Genomic DNA, 18,953 nt, shown 5'->3' on the forward strand with positions numbered 1-18,953 from the left:
GCATTCAACCATCTCACCCCGCAGTGACCCCTGCCGCAGCCCCAGCTGAGCCCGCCCTCCGCGGCCAAAGGCTTCTGGGCTGTGCTGGGAACCGAGGCTCAGTTCCCGTGGGAGCCAGGGTCCCCGGTTCCCTGGGCACACAGAGGGGAGGCGGGGAGAGCCGGGGCGGGGGGGTCGCCAACGCCAGCCCAGGGGCCCTCGGAAGCTGCAAGAGTGACCCAGGACCAGCCTTCCTGCCCCATGAGAGGCAGCCCTGCCCCGATACCCAGGCCGGGAAGCCGGGGGCGGCGGGCCGGGGGCGGGCCGCCTCGCAGTCCCACGTCGGGCACGGCTGGGGCCCCGCCGCCTAGCTGTCATCCCCATTCTCGCCGGGGCCCCGGATGAGGCGCTTGTGGCCACGCTTGCCCCCGGGGCCCTTGGGCTTGGCGAAGGCCTGCCGGAAGGCGTGCTGCTTGGGGTGCACCTCGTCGTACAGGAAGTCGGCCGTCAGCTCGGTCCCGTCCCCGATCTCGATCTGCATAAAGCCCGGCAGAGTCAGCCTGTGGGCGTGTGGCCCAGATGCGCACGGCCTTGGTCCCCCCGGCTCCTGGGGCACCCCCGACCCCTCACCCCCCAGCCTGGGGTTTCCTCCCAGAGCCCTGCCTGGAATGCCGCCCCCAGGCCCTGGGCGCCTTGGTCCCCTCTGCCTCCCAGACCCAGGGACCGGAGACCCAGGGCTGGGGCGGGTCCAGGCCAGTCAGCGGGGTGGCCTTGGGCTACGCACGCTGGCCCTGGGGCCTCGGTCTCCCCACCAACCCAACGGGCAGCAGTGCCCCCTGCTCTGCCCGACTCAGGACCCCCATGCTCCACGCCCCACCCTGAGGGCAGGTGGCAGGGCCCTGGGAGGGGAGGGGCGCCCACCTTCTTGGAGATCTCCAGCTGGAAGTCCTGCTCCGCGGAGTCGAGGAGGCGGCTCTTGCAGCTGGAGTAGAGCATGCGCTCGCGGATGCTGCACTTGTACCCCGGCATTGAGTAGATAAACACTGGGGACGGGGGCGGCGGTGAGCGGGCGCCGCCGTGGGAGGCCAGCCCCGCCCCGCCCCGCGCCCCGCCGCGGCTGCTCACCCACAGACTCGAGCAGGTCGCCCTCATGGGTGTGCTTGTAGAGGAAGAAGTGGTAGCGGGCGGCTTCTCGGGGCACCCGCGAGGGCAGCTGGGCCACGTCCGTGGGCTCTGTGTGCACCAGCTCGATTGTCTCCCGCTCCAGGTCTAGCTTCTGCAGGGGGCGGGGACGGGGGCGGGTGAGGGCGCCGGACCGGGGGTGCCCGGCCCGCCCAACAGGAGCTTCCTCTGCCAGGGCGCACTGCAGTGTGGCCACCCGCCAGGGAGGTCCGAGCGCCGGCTCGGCCGCTTTGAGAGCTCTGCTGCAGGAGGCCCCACCGCGGGCTGTGGGCAGGGCAGCCAGAAGGGCCTCGGCCTCAGGGAGGCACTGCCACCCTGCCTGCCTGCCCGAGGACGCGCGTCCTCAGGGGATGTGTCTGAGGAAGGGTGAGCCATTCTGTTCAAGAGCGGGCAGCGCGGAGGCTGGGGCAGAGGGCCCTGCTGGGGACAAGGGTGCAGGAGCTACAGACTGTCCAGGACCAGGGGCTGGGGGCGCAGAGCTGAGGGGTCAGCAGACCCCGGGGTGAGTGCGCACATGCAGCGTGGGAGGCAGAATGAGGGGCAGTGTGCCACAGGTGTCCTTGCACACGAGCAGGGATAGGGCCGGGGAACTGAGTGCCCCCACGACACCCGGCAGCTGCACCCCGAACGGGAACGGGTAGGGACGGGAGGCGGGTGGACAGGTGTTCCCACCGGTACACAGGGGAGCCGCAGCAGATAGGCTGGGGGTGCGTGTGAGCAGGCGGGGGGGGCGGGGTACACCCACCAGCTGGATGTAGTTGATCGTCTTCTGCTTGAGCAGCTGAAGCGCCCGCTGGGCCTCTGGCTGCAGCGGGAAGGCAAGGCCCTGCAGGGTCTGGTGCTTGCTCTCCACACTGATCTCGGTCTTCACCTGGGGCGGGAGCGGCGGGTGAGGCCCTCCCCTGCTCCCAGCAGCCTTCAGCCCACCCAGGGAGCACAGGCCTGATGCCCCCGCGGCCCTGGGCTGGGACTTCCGCCCACCCTGTGTGTGCCCGCACCTCGTTGATGCGGATCTGCTGGAGCTCCCTCTCGGCCGAGGTCAGCGGGGCGGGCGCCGCACAGGAGGACAGGTGCTTCTGGTACCCGGCGAAGGAGAGGTCGTCCTGGCCGGGGGTGCGGAGGCGTGAACGGGCACCGCAGGGTGGGCTGCCAGAAGTGCACTGAGCACCCCGGGCTGCAGCCCTGGGCCCCCCACCCATCCCCGAGCCTGAGCCCACTTGCTCTGTGATTGCTAATCACACGCCGGCCTCCATGGGCCCATTACCTTCACGGTCCCGAAGAGCTCGTCCTTCACGTGGCCGCCCCCAAACTCCTTCTTCACCGTGGCCCGGGTGGCGGCGTACAGCATCTTCAGCCGCACCTGGGGAGCGGGGGCCGGGCTGTGAACCCCGCCCCCCCGCCAGGACTGTCTCCTCAGCAGGCGGGAGCCGCTGGGTGGGGCCCAGCCTTGGCCAGGCGCCCACCAGGGTGCGCAGTGCAGAAGCAAGGAGGCAGTGGGGCGGCTCAGACAGCAGGGGGAGCCCTCGCCTGGCCCAGCTGCAGCCTCCCAGAGCCAGGCTGGCGGCAGCCAGGAGTGCTGCAGGCCGCCCCGCGGCCTTGTCCCTCAGACTCCCTGCAGCAGGACCTGACATCTCCCCACTCGATCCCCCCTTGGTTGCCAAGGGCAAGGGCCTTGTTGTCTCGCTCAGACCAGCTGCCCTTTTCCCCGATCTCAAGACTGGTTGGGGGCCCCAGGACTCACGGGGGAATTGTCAGGCGACCAGGCAAGGAAGAGCCACTCGAAGCCCTGGGCATTCTTCGAGTCCAGGCGGTACAGCAGGTAGCAGGGCTGCTGGGCGTCCAGGAGCGGCAGCACAGCCCGGTCGTAGTCCTGGTCCCAGCTGCCCGCCGGCTCCCGCGACGCCCCCAGCACGAGCTGCTCTGGGGGCGGAGGCCGGGTGAGTGTGGGGGCGGCCAAGGCCCACACCCGCCCCGACAGGCCCTCCGGCCTCCGGCCACGGCTCCAACCTGCTGGCCGCCCACCCTGCCTCCCCCTGGAGCCTCTGGGCCCCGAGGGACACGGCAGTGCCTGAATCAGTGACTGAGAGGAAAAGCAGGCAGCTAGAGGCCGCTGGCTCCACACGTGCACAGAGGCGGCCGCGGGGCTGTGCCCCCAGGGACCCAGCACAGCCAGTCACATGAAGGCACCAGGCGTGTGCCCCCCCCAAAAGCACGGCCCCCTTGCGGACACCTACCCACCGCGCGAGGCTCGGCCCACAGCCCAAGCCACCTCCCGCGCCCCCCGCCCAGGGCTCCCGCAGCACCGCCCGCACAGCCTTCTTGGAACCAACGTGCTCAGGGAGGTGGGTGCACAGCCATGGGCTGCGGGACCTGCAGGGGCAAACGTGTGCCGTAAAAGGGGATGGAGGGGCTCCTACCAAACACCGCACGAACAGGGGCCCTGACACCGCCCACCCGCTGTGGTCCCCTCCCCAAAAAGCAACAAATCAGAAGTAGCCACCGCTTGGGGCCTAGGCCACAGGCTGGCCAGCCGGCTGGCACCCATGGCTGCCGCGGGCCCATCAGCCGCAGCGGGGCGCCAAACAGCAGCCCAGGTGTTCACGGCCCAGGCCGGAGGCAAGATGGGGACAGTCCCCGCCCCCCTGCCCCCGGCCAGGGGCCCTCGCATCCGACCATCAGGCCCTCCTGATGGGGGCGAGAGGCGCCTCTCTGCAGGCTCGGCCTCCTCACCGGCTTGCCCCGCCCCGCCCCATGGGGGTCTGGTGGAAAACCAGCCATCGCAGCCAAGTCAGCCCAATGGCGCCATCAACGTGGCTTAACCTGTTGCCTACATTTTTAAACCGGGAAGTTTCACACAGGAAGTGGAATTCATAGCTTCTCTAGAAGTATCAGGAGGTCGGCCACACTCACTTGGAGGTGGGCAGCGGTCGCCCGTCGGGGGGCCTGCGCCCTCCTGGGCACCCCCAGCTGCGCCAACGTCCACGTGCAGGACCGAGGCAGGTTAGAGCCCACCTAGAGCGCCCGCCCGCTCGACATCCGTAGGGACACCCTGTCTGAGCAGACCCGGCTGCAGGCCTATCAGCGGGCTCCAAGCCCCTCGGGGAGCTTCCTGCAGGGGTCCCTACTGCATGGCTCCAAGGAAGGGCTGGAAGGGGGGGCAGCCACGCCCCATCCTTGAGTCCGGGCCCCTCATCTCCAGGGGGAGGAGTCTTCTACTTGCCCCACAGCCACAGCCTCATCCTTGGCCCCTCCAGCCCTCCTCGCCTAGGCCCTGAGCTAGAGTCCCCCGCCCAGCCCCTCCCCCTGCGTCACCCCAGGTCCTCTGGGGCCAGGCCAAGGCCCAGCCAGGCCTAGAAGCCACCCACCTCCATCTCACAGAGAGCTGGCCCAGAGCCCGTTCTCCCTACTGTGGGGACACTTCCCAAGGGCAGGGCCCCGGCTTCTTAGGACGCCCCCTGGCCAGGGGCCAAGCCGGTCTGGGCCTGCCAGCCACCTGCAGGGGAGAGGTGCTAGCCACCGGCGCCTGGCCCGACTCATTCCCTGCCCCCGGCCCATCCCATCCCTAGTCAGCCCCGGGGGGCGTGGCCAGGGCGGGACCTGGGCCAGGCCCTCCCTGGGATGCACCCTCCCGGCTTCTGTTTCCGTTTCCCGCAGGTGAACGCCCCTCCAGCACTCTCTTACAAGGCCCCTCCCGTCCCGAAGGGGAAACTGAGGCCCTGAGGGGGCCGGAGGCTGATGGCCCCCCGCCCAGCCGCCGTCCTAGCCTGCGGGGGCACTCACCGTCCTCGATGACGACTTTGATGAGCCTGACAGAGCCAGCCCGCGCCTTGGCAAAGAACTCCTTCAGCTCCTCGGTGGCTAGGAGAACAAGGAACATGGTGGGGGTGCGCGGGAGGCGCGAGCAGGGTGGGCAGGGACACGTCCCGGGCCTGCTCCGTCCCGCGGGGCCTGGTGGCGGAGCTGGGAGCTGGGTTAAATGCAGCCCCCCATGTGACCGGGAATCTGAGACGCCGCCACTGAACATAAGCTCCCAAATTTAGCCAGCAGAGGTGGCAGGCGAGTGGCCTGCTGGCTGGGGCAGTTCTGGTGACAGGCCGGTGGGGATGGGACAGCCCCCGCCGAGGAGAAGGGGGCGGGCTCGGCGACCGGCCAGGCCAGGCCAGTCGGAGGAAGGCCCAGCGCTGCGCGGGACTGGGGCCCACTCAGCACCGTCGTGACCACAGGCAGAAACACAGGGACAAATGCCCCCAATGTGCAAGGGCCGCTGTGCCCATCAACACGCGTGTGCACACGCACACATGGCACACGTGCCAACACACAGTGACACACTCAGCCTAGCACGTGTACCACAGTAACATGTGCAGGTGACAGAGAGGCACAGGAATGCAAACACCCTTGTCCACGAGCACACGTTCAGTGGGCCCAATGCAAACGCCGTGCACGCTTGGACACGCACGCACGCACGCCCAGCTCAGTGCCACACGTGCTGGTGCGCACACCGAGGCGCAGGGGCAGGGCTTGGCGAAGACGTGTTTGCAGTCAAAGGACATACAGGACATGCACAGAAACACGGCCTACACGGATACAGCCCAGCCGCGGCCACAGGCTCCCAACCCAGGCAGCTGGGAGGGCTTCCTGGAGGAGGAAGGGCTCTCAGGAACTCCCCCAACCAGACCCTGTTTTGGTCCTCGCGGCCACAGGGCTGGAAGGTGACAGACAATGCCTGAGTACTCAAGTGCAGAGGTGAAGGTCATGGTCAGAGCCAGGGAATCACAGGAAGTCACTGAGCCCCTCTGGTTCAGCCGGAGAAACCAAGGTCTGCGTGAGGAAGGGCCTGATGTGGCCTCTGGGCATACAGGGCCGGCCAGCACGACCTTGAGGGTTCCCAGGGGTCAGGAGGCTTCAGCAGGAACACAGCTGAGGTCAGAGAGTATTAATAGGGCAGCGGCGCAGGGGCAGGGGGGCCGTAGGGAACAAGCTCTAGTCCTGTCCTCAGGCGCCCCTGGGCCTGAGGCCTCCGCCGCTGGGCGGGAGGGGTCCCGGCTGAGCTGCAGGGGCTCAGTGCTCAGAGCGGCAGGGTGTGGGGACACAGCCCCGCTGGGCGGGGGCGGGACTCGCCCCCGCAGGCCCCTGGGGCGCCCCCTTTCCCACCGCTGCGTGTGACCCCCAACCTCACTGAACCGCAGATTCGCCTACAGTGCGGAGCTCCTACTCCCCAAAGGCCGCGGGCCCAGGGTGGGGGGGGTAAATGGGAGAAGGTGCTGGGCAGCGGGGCCGTGGCTGGTCATACACCCACTTTGTTACCGTAATTACCGTGGGGGGCTGTGCTGAGCTGCTTCCCTACCTGCTCAGACCTTCTGGGAGAAAAGGCCCAGCAGCCCTCCCCGAGGGGAGGCTGACGTGCCCCTTCTACTGTTACCAGGGCAGTGACACCCCAGAAGGGGAAGAGGCAACCCTCCAGGCCTCCTCAGCAGCCATCAATAACCCAGAGGCCAGGCCTGGGACACCTGAGCTGCAGTCATCAAAGATTCATGCTCCACCGGTCGGCGGCCCTGCCCGCCCCCCACGCCGTGAGCCTCGGGTTACAGGCCCCTCCCCTGCCCTGCTGCGAGGTCAGCAGGGTCACACCTGCGCCCAGGGCGGGGCTGCACCTGGGAGTCCAGGGCAGACTGTTCTCCCACCTCCCCCTGCTCACAGGGCGCCCAGGATGCCCCAGGCCGGCCGGCCTTGCCTTGGGGAGAGGAGAGAGGTAGGCTCCTGAGCACAGAAGAGGAACCCTAACTTCAAGTCCCCTCGCAGCTGGAGGCAGCATGAATGACCAGACAAAGGGGAAGGAAAGGACAGCGGGGACCGTTTCCTCCTGTGGGGCTGAGTCATTGAACAGGCCCTCCAGCTCCTCTGGAGAGAGGCCGGCCGGCTGGCGGGAGCCTGGCCCGGCCAGGCCCGGGCGCAGCCTGCTCTGGTGCTTGGGGCGGGGCGGGGCCGGGGAAACCCTCTCAGGGCTGCCGAGCCACCGAGCGGCCACAACCACAGCCCAGAGCCAGGCGGTCAGGCAGGTCGATGGTGGCCCCAGGCGCTGTGGGAACGGTGGCTGGTGGCCAAACCACTGGGCTCCCTGGGCGAGCGGGCTGGACGTTCGGCACAGGCCAGCGGAGGGGGACACAGGCTACCGGGGAGCAACAGGACACCGGGTTCCCGGCCACTGCTTCTCTCCCGGCCGCCTAAGGACGATACTGTGGTCCCTGGGGGGAGAGGGCGATGCTCCGGTTGGAGAAGCCTGGGGCTGGAGGGAACCGGCCTGGAGGCTCTAGGGCCGGGACACAGACCCCAGATCCGGATCCTCCTCTGTGTTTCCAGCCTGAGACTGGGACCCTCCAACTGGCTGGGGCAGACTCGGAAGATCAGAGCAGAAAACAGGCAGAGGGGGCGATGTGAGGTCAAGGTCAGCCTGGCCACTCTCCTGCGCTGACCGCCGGGTCCCCGGTTTCCGCAGCCTAGCTTGCGGGGGCGTGTGGCAGTCCTGCGAGCAGCCAAAGGTCCAGGACCCCTCCTCACACTGACACAAACCCATACAAGCCGCCGCAGACACATCGGGTGCATGCACCCATGGAAGCAAATGCACACGGAGGTGCACTGAAATTGTGCACAGACACTCACAGACGTGTGCACGCAGTCACGAAACACTGATGTCTAAAGATGCTTCCATGTCGCTGTGTCCATTCAATCAGCCTGTAGTGCACGTGCACACAGATGAGCACACACGCAGGGCTGTACACACAAGACAAGTGCACATGCGTGCACACTTCCCCCGATGTGCGCATCCGGGTACACCCACCCCCAGAAAGGAACAAAAATCCATAGATGGGCACACACACCAGTACATCCACCCCTAGAAGGGCACACAGCGCACAGAGACTTCCGCCCAGCTGTGTACGTACATGAACACCCACTCCCAACTATGCACAGTAAATCCCCCTCCCCCCCCAAGATGTGCCCACCCCCAGACGACCCGCGCGCGGCTGCAAAACAGAACAAACAGAACAGGAAGCCTCCCCGGGCTGATGCCGGGGAGGAGAGAGGAGCCGAGGGCTGGGAAGGGGGCGCAGCCCCGGGTGGGGACCCTCTGTCCCCTGGCCGCCCACCACCCGCCCTCACCGTGGATGCCCGTCTGATGCGCCATGGCTCCGTGCCCCGCTCCGCCCGCGCCCTCGGAGCCCTCGGCTCGGCCCCGGCCCCGCTAGCTGGCTCGGCCCGGGAGCAGGAGGAGGATGTGGCGGGGGCCGCCCAGCCTCGCGCAGCTTCCCGGGCGGGGTCGCAGGACCCGCCCCCAGCGCGCCCCGCCCCCACGGGTGCGGCCGGGCGGAGGCGGGACTTGGGGCCGCGCGTGCGCGCGCAGGGCGCAGCTTGTTCCGGGTGGGCGTCTAGCGGGGAGCGGGCGGGCGTGTCCCCGCGCCTGCGCGCGCACTGGTGGTGGAGAAGGGGTCCTGCGCGTGTGGGCTTGCAAGCCGGGTGGAATGCGCACATAACCCCATTTGTGGCCGGGAAGGGGATCGCGTGTAGATGGGCGTGCAAGTGTTTGTGCGGCATCCTTTGCCCCGGAGACCTTGACCGAGCGCTTCCTGCGGGGCAGCGGGCACCAGAGAGGCGGCCCCGCCCTGTCGCTGGGAGTCCACACTGACCTCCCTGGCAGGCAACCCGCAGAGTGTGAGGGGCCTCTGGGAAGAAGAGAAATTTGAGTGGAAACCTGGAGGGAGGTCAGCCTGGCCGAGCGGACTCTCCTCCCTCCCCGCCCCCACCCTCACCCTCACCCCCCGCGCCCCGACCCAACCTCGGGGGCGGGGGTGGGGGGAAGCTGCATGTGCAAAGGCCCAGAGGTGGGAGGAGGGCCAGACCTTGGTGAGTCTGGGGAGCTTCCCAGCTGCTAACGACTGGATTCTCACCAGCAGCCTGGCTTTGTCTGACATCAGCTCCTGCCTGCTGCTCCCGGCCAATCAACATAATGTATCTTCCAGGCCACTTGATTGAGTGCTCGATGAGTACAGGACCTTGCTCGGTCCAATCAGAGCCTGTCCCAGGACTTTGGCTGGGAACAGTGGGGAGGAGGCCACCTTTTGGGTTTGCGGTTGCTGATGGAGTGTGGCCGCTCGTGTCAGGCCCTGGCTTGAGCTCCCTGCCCACTTCCCTGCTGCCTCACTCTGATCCGCTTGCAGCAATGAGCTGTCTCCTCTGGGCTCTGGGCTCCCGGGCTCCCCAGGGTCCAGCACACACAGGACGGAAGGGTTGGCGAGGCGTGCTCACCATGTCCACGCCAGCACTCACTGGGGAACGTAAAACCCTTGTGTGTCCCTGCGGCGTGACCTTGGAACAGCTCATAGCCAAGTGCCCTCTCCCCCAACTCTGGGCCCTGCCACAGCCCAGAGCGGGCCAGCAATGCCGAGCCTCTGGCCCCATCGGCTCAGACCTGGCCGCCTCCACAGGTCCTTGGCCATTTCACGGCTCGACCAGTCGGAGACAGAAATCAGCCAAGAGAACAGATTAATGAAAAACAGGAAGGTCACGTTCTCTAGAAACGTCCATCACTGGGTGAACTGTGACTGCCTTAATGACAAGCGCTCCCCTGCCGCCTGGCGGAGAGCTCCCACCTCACCCCCGGTTCCCATTGCTGCCTGACATAGATGTATCAGGTGGCGGTGGCTCTATATCTCTCTCTGCGACTGTGTCCGTTGTCGTCCACCAGGAGTTAGGTTTTTGTCCCTGCTGTGTCCCCAACACCTAGAACAGTGCCTAGCGTCGGTAGGTGTTCAGTAACATTTGCCAAGTAAACCAATGTCTCACGTGCCTGGCTGGGCAGCTCAGCTGGTTAGAGCAGCATCCGGATACACCAACGCTGCAGGTTCGATCCCCAAGCGGGGCATGGACAAGAATCAACCGGTGAATGCATCAGGAATTGGCACAACAAATCGGTATCTCTCTCTCCCTCTCCCTCTTTCTCTCTAAAATCAATTAAAAAACAAAAACAACAAAAACAAAAAAACAGCCTTGACTGGTGTGGCTCAGTTGGTTGGGTGTTCTCCTGCAGACCGAGGGGTCGCCGGTTCAATTCCCGGTTGGGACACAGGCCTGGGTTGTGGGCCAGGTCCCCCGTTGGGGGCGTGCAAAAGGCAGGAGGGAACCGCTCAATGTTTCTCTCCCTCTCTCCCTCCCTTCCCCTTGCTCTAAAAACAAATAAAATCTTAAAAAATAAAAAAAAACAAACGTATGTCTGAATGAACCATTAGAGCCTGTGTGTTGCACACTTACTGCAGGAGGGGCACGTGTATTTAATCCTCAGGATGGCCCTGCGAGGCAGGTGGTATTGTCTCCCTCTTGCAGACACAGCATCGGAGGTTCGGAGAGCTGAAGTGATTTGATCTCGGTCACATGGCAGTGCGTGTTCCCAGCCACCGTAGTTTCCTTTACTTAAGAGGCTGGTACAAAGGAGGAGAAGCCCTGCTGGGCAGCGGCCATTGTTCACTCCGTCCACACCCCACGGCTCTGCGATGGGGGTTTAACCGCAGAAGGGCACCTCCTGGGAGGCGGGCGTTGGCGCCCTGTCCCTCTCAGCTCCAGTGCCTGGGGTGCGGGCCAGGAGCCCCAGGCCAGCAGGGTCCCCAGGCCAGCTCGTCTCTGGCCAAGGTCTCACTTTGGGCACAAAGATGAGAAATCCACACAGCTCCTCGGTGAGGCCTGGGCTGAGCAGAGCGTCTGGGAGGAGATTGGTTGTTCCTTTTTTCCTGATGTTTCTCAACACAAAGTCAACCATTGAAATTACTAGAACTTCTCTTTTTTCAGGTGGGTCAAAGGTGTGTCAAAAATAAGCAAACTATAAAAATAGTGGAGAAAAAGGGAGAAGCTTGTAGAACCTTGGAGTGGAGGGGACCTTCTGAATGTCACCAAACCAGGAAGCGTAAAGGGAAAAATGAGTAAGTTATTCCACGTTTAAAACGAAAAGTCTATGTGGTAAAAATTCACCATCAAAGGCAAAACACAAACTAACTGGCTACAAACAATATACGTGTCATTCACTGTAAAATAAAGAGCTGATTTCCTTTATATTTAAAGTATTCTCATAAATCAGTAAGAAAAAGACAGCAAGTAGGAAACTGGGCAAAGGATACAGACTATCCAAACAGAAGGAAATACAGATAATCTTTCTCAAAACTATGAAAAGTTGGTTCTCCTTTCTTACTAAGATAAACAGAAATCAAACTAGGCCTACAGATTTTTTTACCTATAGGTAAACATTAAGAACTTAGTCACGGGGCGCAGACATGGGCTGCGGGAGAGTGAATGGGTGCCACCTTCATGTAGGACCATCCCTACAAAACGAGGAATGTGTATTCCCCGCCTTTTTAACACTGAAATGCACATAACATAAAATCAGCCCTTGGAAAGTGAGCCCGTCGGGACCTTCACTAGGCTGTGCAACCTCTGCCTCCAGGTAGTTCCAAAGCTTCTCCATCAGCCGCTCATGACACAGCTCCCCGCCCCGCCCCGGCCTTCCGCCGGCGGCACCCGGCAAACACCAGCGCACCGTCTGTCTCCACGAGTTCACCTGCTCTGGGTGTTTCACAGGAAGGAATGGAGGCGCGCATCACGTGGCCTTCTGCGTCCGGCCCCTTTCACTCGGCTCAGCGCCTTGGAGGGTCATCCGCACCGTGGCACACGCGTCCGTGTGTCCTTCCTTTTCACGGCAGGACAGGGTGCCGTTGTGCGTCTCTGCCGCGATTTGTTTATCCATTCCTGCCGGCTGAGGGACACTGGGTCGTGTCCCCCTTTGGGCCACTGGGAATAGTGATGCCTTTGATCCAGCAATTCCCTTACCGGGAACTGATCCTACCAGTGTGCCCACACGAAAAAACGAAAGCAAGACATTGGAAGCCGTTGAAACGCTCATCACGGGCAGGGGCGGGGGCGGGCTACGGGAAGTCTGCACGTCTGCAGAGTTGGCTCCACAGCCTGGACAGAGAAACAAGGCAGGTCTTCGAAGACTAAGACGAAAAGCGGAGTCTCATATGATAATTTCAAGTCAGGCCTCTCAGGAACTTTGTCCTGCCCTTCCGAGAACCGTGGTCGGCCAACGTCAAGGTCGTTGCTTCCATAAGGAAGCGAGTACAGCCTTGTCAGAATTGTTCGTAACATATTCTTTTAGGACTGGTCAGCACAGCCGGCCGAGGGCTTTGAGGTGGTCTGGCACGGCCATTGATGGGCCCAGCGAAGCAGCCTGCTGCCCTGAGACTCTCGTGAGACCTAGGTGGGGGGTCCCCATTCGGGTCAGCGGGCTTTTCCCAACAAATCATTCAGCTCTTTGCGACCCTGGCTTTCTGGACCCCCGCGTCCTGTTAGTACAGACAGTGAACAGTCACATTGTAACCGTCGAAAATTCTAGCAGTGGGAATGGTAACCTGCCCCGCCATTCTTTTGCCCTCGTTTCTGTGAGCGCTGACTCTGCCTAATACGTAGCCTGTAGATGAAGTGTGTTTGCGTAAGACTCCTACGAACTAACTTCAGAAGATACCGACACTGACCTTCAGCCGCCCCAGGTCCGGGAGGTTTGCTGACCTTCCGCGGCGGAGCCGGGACGACGTGAAGCGGGATGACCGACCCCCAACCATCCGCACTTGCCCTGTGGGAAGGGACCGTGCCCCTGTGCACGTGAAGTCTGCAGGCCCTCCCTTGACCTCTGTCTGTCCCCCTCTTCCTCTTTATAAAAGCCTCTGCCGCCCCTGAGGGGGGAGACGGGCTCCGAGACGTGAGCCCCCATCGTCCAGTGGCCGGCATCTGAATAAACCCCCCCTCCTTTCCGTCAGCACCTGCCACTCCAGGGCTGGCTTTCGCCGCCGCGGGCAGCCAGACCTGCGCTCGGTGACAGTCCACTGCCTTTTTCAGGTCCCAGTGGCTCCTGTCTCTCTGGGCTCAGGTCCACTCCCCCCCATCCTCAAAGTGCCTTCTCCTTTCTGCCTCCCTCTTACAAGGACCCTGTGGTTCCATTCAGGGACCACCGGACACTCAGGACACTCTCCCTGTCACATGATCCCTACCGTCATCACCCCTCAGAGTCCATTTTGCCACATAAAGTCGCACTCCCGGGCTCCAGGGGCGGGGGAGCCGCCGCCGCCGCCGCACCCAGCTCATTGGCCTGTGCGGCAGGAGCGAGCGGGCCTGCCGGCTCCCAGGGCCGCTGCTTCCCTCCCCCGGCTCACGCTGTGTCTTTAACCCCAGCCTCCCCCCCCCCCACCACCACCAACACCTGCCCAGTGCCGTGGAGAATCTTCCTTTGCTTAGAGAGAGCTCTGGACTTTGTTCTCGGCTCCTGGGAGCTCATGCCACACCTGATGGTCAGGGGGTGGGGGCTGGCCGTGCCCGAGAGACCGCCGGGTGATTTGGACGGGACTTTGGGTCATGGGGTGGGTATCCGTTGACAAGGAGACTCAGTTCAGTCGCCGGGCAATCAATCAATCCATCACCCAAGCAACCACACCTGTGTAACAAAGCCCCGGGAAAAAACAGAAGCCAGAACTTGGGTGAGCCTGTCCTGCCTGGCGATGCCCTGTGCCTATGATCACAGATCAGTGCCAGGAGACAGTGCACACCGAGAACAGCAGAAGCCACACACTCGAAACTCTTCCCGACTCTGCTCTACGCGTCTTCCTCTCAACCAGCCCTTTGAGCGGAAGAGGTGATGACTCAGCCCAAAACAGGCAGAGACCAGCGTTGAACCCATGTTCTCTGAGCTTAATATCATAACCCCCTGAGTGTCCGGGGACTGCGACAGTTCCAGCCGAAAAGATGGAGTGCCGGCTCCGCCGTCTAAACCGTCCAGGAGCACGTGCTCAGGCCCGGCTGGACCCCGCGCGCCGGTCCCCGGGCGGGCGCGGCTCCCCAGGGAAGCCCTTCCCTCAGGGCGGCCCCCGGGAGCCCCGAGCTCAGCCCCACACGCAACTTCAGCAGCTACCAAAGCGGTTTTTCATTTCCTTCTCTCTCCACTGGTTTCTAGAAAAAGCCCGGGGACTGAGTCTCCTCCAGGAAGTACAGAGCCCTTCGCTGAGGCTATCGCTGTCGGGGTGACCGGGCCGTGCCCCCCTAAACCATGGGTGCGGACAGTGGGGCCTTCGACCTGAGCAGGGCGCGCTGAAGGCCAAGGCGCTCTTCCCAGAACAAGGATTAAAGGGCAAAATATGAGGGGGGCCCAGAAATAACCCCAGAATTGTCTGCTGGAGGGTGGGCCCCTTGTAGGACAGGCTTCCCCGCTGTGGGATTGTCCTGGGAACCCCCCTGGACCAGTGCACCCACTGGCGTCGTTGTGAGAGGCTGCGTTCGGCCCCAGTGAATTTTTTTTGAAAACTCTTTCAGCACATTTGCCATTTCACGATGGGTGATTTACAATGCACCTGCATACACCGTGCTCAGTGTTCAGCAGCTTTTGACCAAAAACGGCCTGACCCCTGTGCCCCACCCTCCCTAGTCACCCAATCTCAGTCCGAGAGACTTTTTTTTTTTTTATTTCCCCAAATGAAAAAAAGTCCTCAAAGGGAAACATTTTGCTGACATGGAAGAGCTGAAACAAAAACTGGCAGAAGCACGAAGAGGCATCAAAACGAACGAGTTCAAAACCTGTTCTGAGCCGTGGAAAATACATCTCGATGGGTGCATCACCTCATGGAAAGGACTTTGAAGGTGACTGAGCTTAAACGTGTAAGAATACACAATTGTTTATAAATAAACTATGGGTTTTTTGGGGTCCCCTCCAGTATAGCCACCCAGACATATCCGTGTCCTCTCTCATCCAAGAAAAAACCAAGAGCACCCCCCCATCCCACCCTCGCCCCCTGCTGGCCTCGTCTCTCTTCACGTGCTGACACTTCAGCGAAGGCACAGTCTCGTCACTAGGCCCCGACTGGGCAGGGTGCCTGGCGCGGAGGCGTCCCCCAGCCTGCCTTCCAGCCCGAACAGCACGTGGCTCCGGCGACAGGCACGTTGAGGGGAGAGCAAACGCTCGGCCGCCTTCCACCCCTCCCAGCCCAAGACTGGCAGGACCCGGACCCGCCTGTGGCAGGAAGAGCCCCGGCCGCCCCTCAGCTGCAGAATCCAGACTTTCCCTAAATCCTGGGGGCCGTGATCTGTGTTTGGAAAGAGTTCCGGGCACTGCGGCGGCTTCGGGAACCGCGGCCTGAGAAGGAGCTTTCCTGACAGCGAGGACAGCATGTCCAAGTGTGTCCACAGTTGGCAGGCGGCTGCCGGATGCCAGGGGGTCCAGGGAGGGTCCAGCAGGGAGCTGCCGCCATCAGCCTCCTCCCAGCCCCTTGGAGAGGCTGCCTCAGGCCACCCAGGAAATGGCCAGCAATCACGCAGGGGATTCTTTTTTTTAACAGATGTACAGAAAGAGGCTTATTAAGAGGGATCAGCCTTGCAGGTCGAGCGGCCCCAGGATGAGCTGCTGTTGGCAGGGAGCTCAGGGCGGGGCAGGGCCAGGTGGGGAGTTCCGGTTCAGGGCCGAGGCCGGAGGAGGGGCAGCTCCCCTGGCGGAGGACGGCGGTCCCGGCTCAGCACAGATCCGACCTGCCCTCCTCCGCGGCTCTGTCCTCTCCCGGCCCCCACGGGTCGGGCCAGGCCCGCGCTGGGGAGGGCCACCTTGTTTCCTGGGCCAGGGAGCCGGGAGGGGCTGGTGGGAAGGGCCGTGGCTTGTCACGCTTGCAAGAGAAAGCGTCCCACAGGGAGGTGGCTTGGCCAGCACCTCGGGGCGGAGTGGGAGGAATGGGAGAGTCTCCCTCAAGTGTGAAAACTGCTGGCCAGGGGACCTCAGCGGGTGGGCAGCAGCGCCTCCTGTGAGCCTCTCTCTCAGCGCCGGGCCAGCTGCCCGGGGCAGCCGATCTGAGGGCCAGGCCGGTTTGCCGAGCAGAACCGCCCCTGCGGGCCGGGCCCTTTAGGGGCCGCGGCTTGAAACCCCGCAGAACCATGCGAGGTGGGAACCATGGGTCCCGCCTCACAGACGTGGAGACCGGACTCAGAGGTCTGCAGGCTCGCCCAGCCGAGGAGGAGAGTCCAGACTGAGACCCGCCACGTTGCCTCCAGACCCCCGCGCCTGCCTTCCATCTGCCCGCTCGGATGCAGAAAACGCAGGGCTGGGCGGCGACTTCCAGGAGGGAGGCCCCAGGGGACCTCGTGGTGAGAGGCCGAGCGGGGGGAGGGCTGAGGCCGAGGCGGAGTAGGCAGCCCCGCCTTCCCCCTCGGCTCCGTGTGCGCCCACGCCGGGTCGGGTGACAGCACCTTCCCGAGGGGGAAGGCGAGCCCCCCGCCTGCCACTGTGGAAGACCCGCCGCTTCTTTCCAAAGGCCTGGGCAGCACCCGCTTCCCGACGGACTCACCCCGCGCTCGGACACATCCCCGCCCCCGGTGCGGCCCGCGGCGTCTCCCTAGATTCACTCTCTGGCCACCGAAGCCCCAGGACACCGGGCACTGTGAGCCTGGACTGGGAAGTGCATAGGAAGGAGCTGGATCGCAGGGCCCGGTCCGGCAGAGACACCCATCACCACTGTCCTCGCCGCCGTGGCTGGCATTTCCATGAGCAGCGCACGCCGCGAGTTCCCCCAACGAGATTCCAAAGGCCCGCGAAGGCCCGCGTGCGCACGGCCGCCGCGGTTTCCTGGGCGCCTGCGCTCAGGGCTGGAGTTCCGGGAGCGGCACCGAGAGAAGCGCGGCAGCAGCGGCCTCTGGTGGACACGGGCAGCGTGGACAGCCGCTCTGGGAGCAGGGGCTGGCGAGGCCGGACGGTGGGAACCGGCGCGTTTCCAGACGCAAAGGGGGACTGGGCGGGCAGAGGCGTGGTGGACGGGGACGCTGGAAGGGCCCCAGAACACGGGAGGCTTCTCCAGAGGGGCCACACTTGCATCGTCCCCAGTTTTGAGGCCCGTTTTGCTGTTTTTCACACTGTACCAGAACAAACCAAACGACGACTTGTATTTCACGTTTGTGAAGCCCACTTCACGTCCAAGGTTAAAATTCGCGTGTTATGCGTTTTATGACACACACGCCGGAGTGTCCAAGCCATGTGGGCGGTGCAAAGAGCGGACGTGAAGGGGGCAGCCGCACAGCCCGGCCTGCCCAGGAGCCGGGTGCCTCTCCACCGTCGCACGCGCCCCGAGGTGGCGCCGGGACACGCACCGTCTGCGGCGATCGTGGCCCTGTTTCTCCGTGTGGCCTTCCGCCTGTGTCTCCGGCTCTAAGCACCGAGTTCAGTCTGGGTGACCGCGAAACTGCGTGTGCACGCGCGGTCCCGCTGTGACGCGCTCCTCCCGTCTGTGACGTTCCGTGGGCACATCGATTCCTTTAGAAGGACACTTGGGTGACTTTCCAAGTTTTCGCTTTGGGAAACGGCGCTGCTGTAAATTAGAGCCTCCGGTGTCCGCGGAGGCCCCTGTGCAGCGGACTCCCTATACCCGAGAGCGGCAGACATTTTGCATTGGCGGCCAGAGGGTGAATATCTGGGCTGAGGGACTAGAGTTTCTCTCCCAACTGCTCAGCTCTGCCTTTGTGCTGGGGGGAGCGGCCACGACCACGTGTTAAAAAAAAAAAAAAGGTGTGAGTTTAACAAAACAAAGCAGAAACAGGCAACAGGCAACAGGCCCGGATGGGAACCTTGGTCCAAAATTTGCAGACTCCTGCTGAAGATGACTTGCTTAGAAGGGGAATTGCCCCCCGCCCCCGCGCTGCTGCACAATGGCACAGCAGCCCCGAGTGGGGCAGGGCGCGGGCGGCCGGGTCAAGGGGCAGGGGCACACCCAGCTCTGCGCGGTCAAGGCGAACTCTCCCCCGAGCGGTTCTGCACAGCTGCGTCCCCGCCCGCAGGGCAGACGCGCCCCGGCCACTCACGACCTCACCAGCACTGGTATCGCTCCTTGTTGCCCAGCTCCCGGGGGCGCCACTGCGCAGCGTCCCACCAACAGGTGGCGGACGTGAGCGCCCGTGTTTCTGGCAGCAGTGCTACCTCTGCGGGACGGAAGGGAAGCCATTTCCCGTGGGCGCTTGGAGCTCTTGTCCGGGCCCAAACGCCGCGCGCACTCGCGGTGGAGCAGGTTATCTCGGTCACTCAGGTCCTGTCTTAAAGCTCTGACCCCCCCACATGCCAAGGAAGGACAGGCAACCAAGACTGGCAGAGGCCGCGGCCGGAGGACCGTGGACCACGCTGACATCCTGACACAGGAAAGCCACCAACTCGGGAAGGCAAAGGGGGGGCGGGGGGTGGCCCTCAGCGGTTCCTGGGGCCTCGGCTCCGGTGAGACAAGCCTGCGGGGGGAGGGGAGGGGGGCCGTGCTGAGTGCCCCAGGTCCCCATTCCCTCCCCTACTTCACCGGAACTACGAGATTTGCTGTTTTTATATTTTTTAAAAATTCTATCACTACATAATACTTTATTTTATTTTTTAAAAGATTTCATTTATTTTTAGACAGGGGAAGCGAGAGAGAAATAGAGGGAGAGAAACCTCAGTGTGTGGCTGCCTCTTGCGCGCAACCCAGGCCTGTGCCGTGAAGGAAATGGAACCAGAGACCCTTTGGTTCGCAGGCTGGTGCTCAATCCACTGAGCTGCACCAGCCAGGACATACGTCACATTTCATCTGAAGATTTTAGAAGCTGCTGAGAAAGACTGTAAACCACTGTTCAATATTAATGAACTCATGAGACCCAATCTCTGCTCTTACGCGGGGAAATGGGATGTGGAAACCCAGACCCAGGCCCTGCATCCAGCCCGCCCGCCC

At 63.4% G+C, this 18,953-nt stretch overlaps 1 protein-coding gene across 1 annotated transcript; it reads right to left on the reverse strand.

The window, feature by feature from the left end:
- Positions 1-298: 298 nt before the first annotated feature.
- On the reverse strand, positions 299-8,461 carry TWF2 (twinfilin actin binding protein 2). Its single transcript, XM_054594523.1, has 9 exons — positions 8,317-8,461; positions 4,942-5,019; positions 2,903-3,081; positions 2,426-2,521; positions 2,160-2,264; positions 1,907-2,032; positions 1,105-1,255; positions 901-1,022; positions 299-514 (listed from the first exon to the last, which is right to left on the reverse strand). The coding sequence occupies exons 1-9, from the start codon at positions 8,339-8,341 to the stop codon at positions 347-349; spliced, it is 1,050 nt and encodes a 349-aa protein (XP_054450498.1). The 5' UTR covers positions 8,342-8,461; the 3' UTR covers positions 299-346.
- Positions 8,462-18,953: the final 10,492 nt, after the last annotated feature.

The sequence above is a fragment of the Pteronotus mesoamericanus genome, unplaced genomic scaffold (assembly GCF_021234165.1).
Source record: "Pteronotus mesoamericanus isolate MK-2021 breed Mesoamerican mustached bat unplaced genomic scaffold, CSHL_Meso_final scaffold_533, whole genome shotgun sequence".
Taxonomy (NCBI): domain Eukaryota; kingdom Metazoa; phylum Chordata; class Mammalia; order Chiroptera; family Mormoopidae; genus Pteronotus; species Pteronotus mesoamericanus.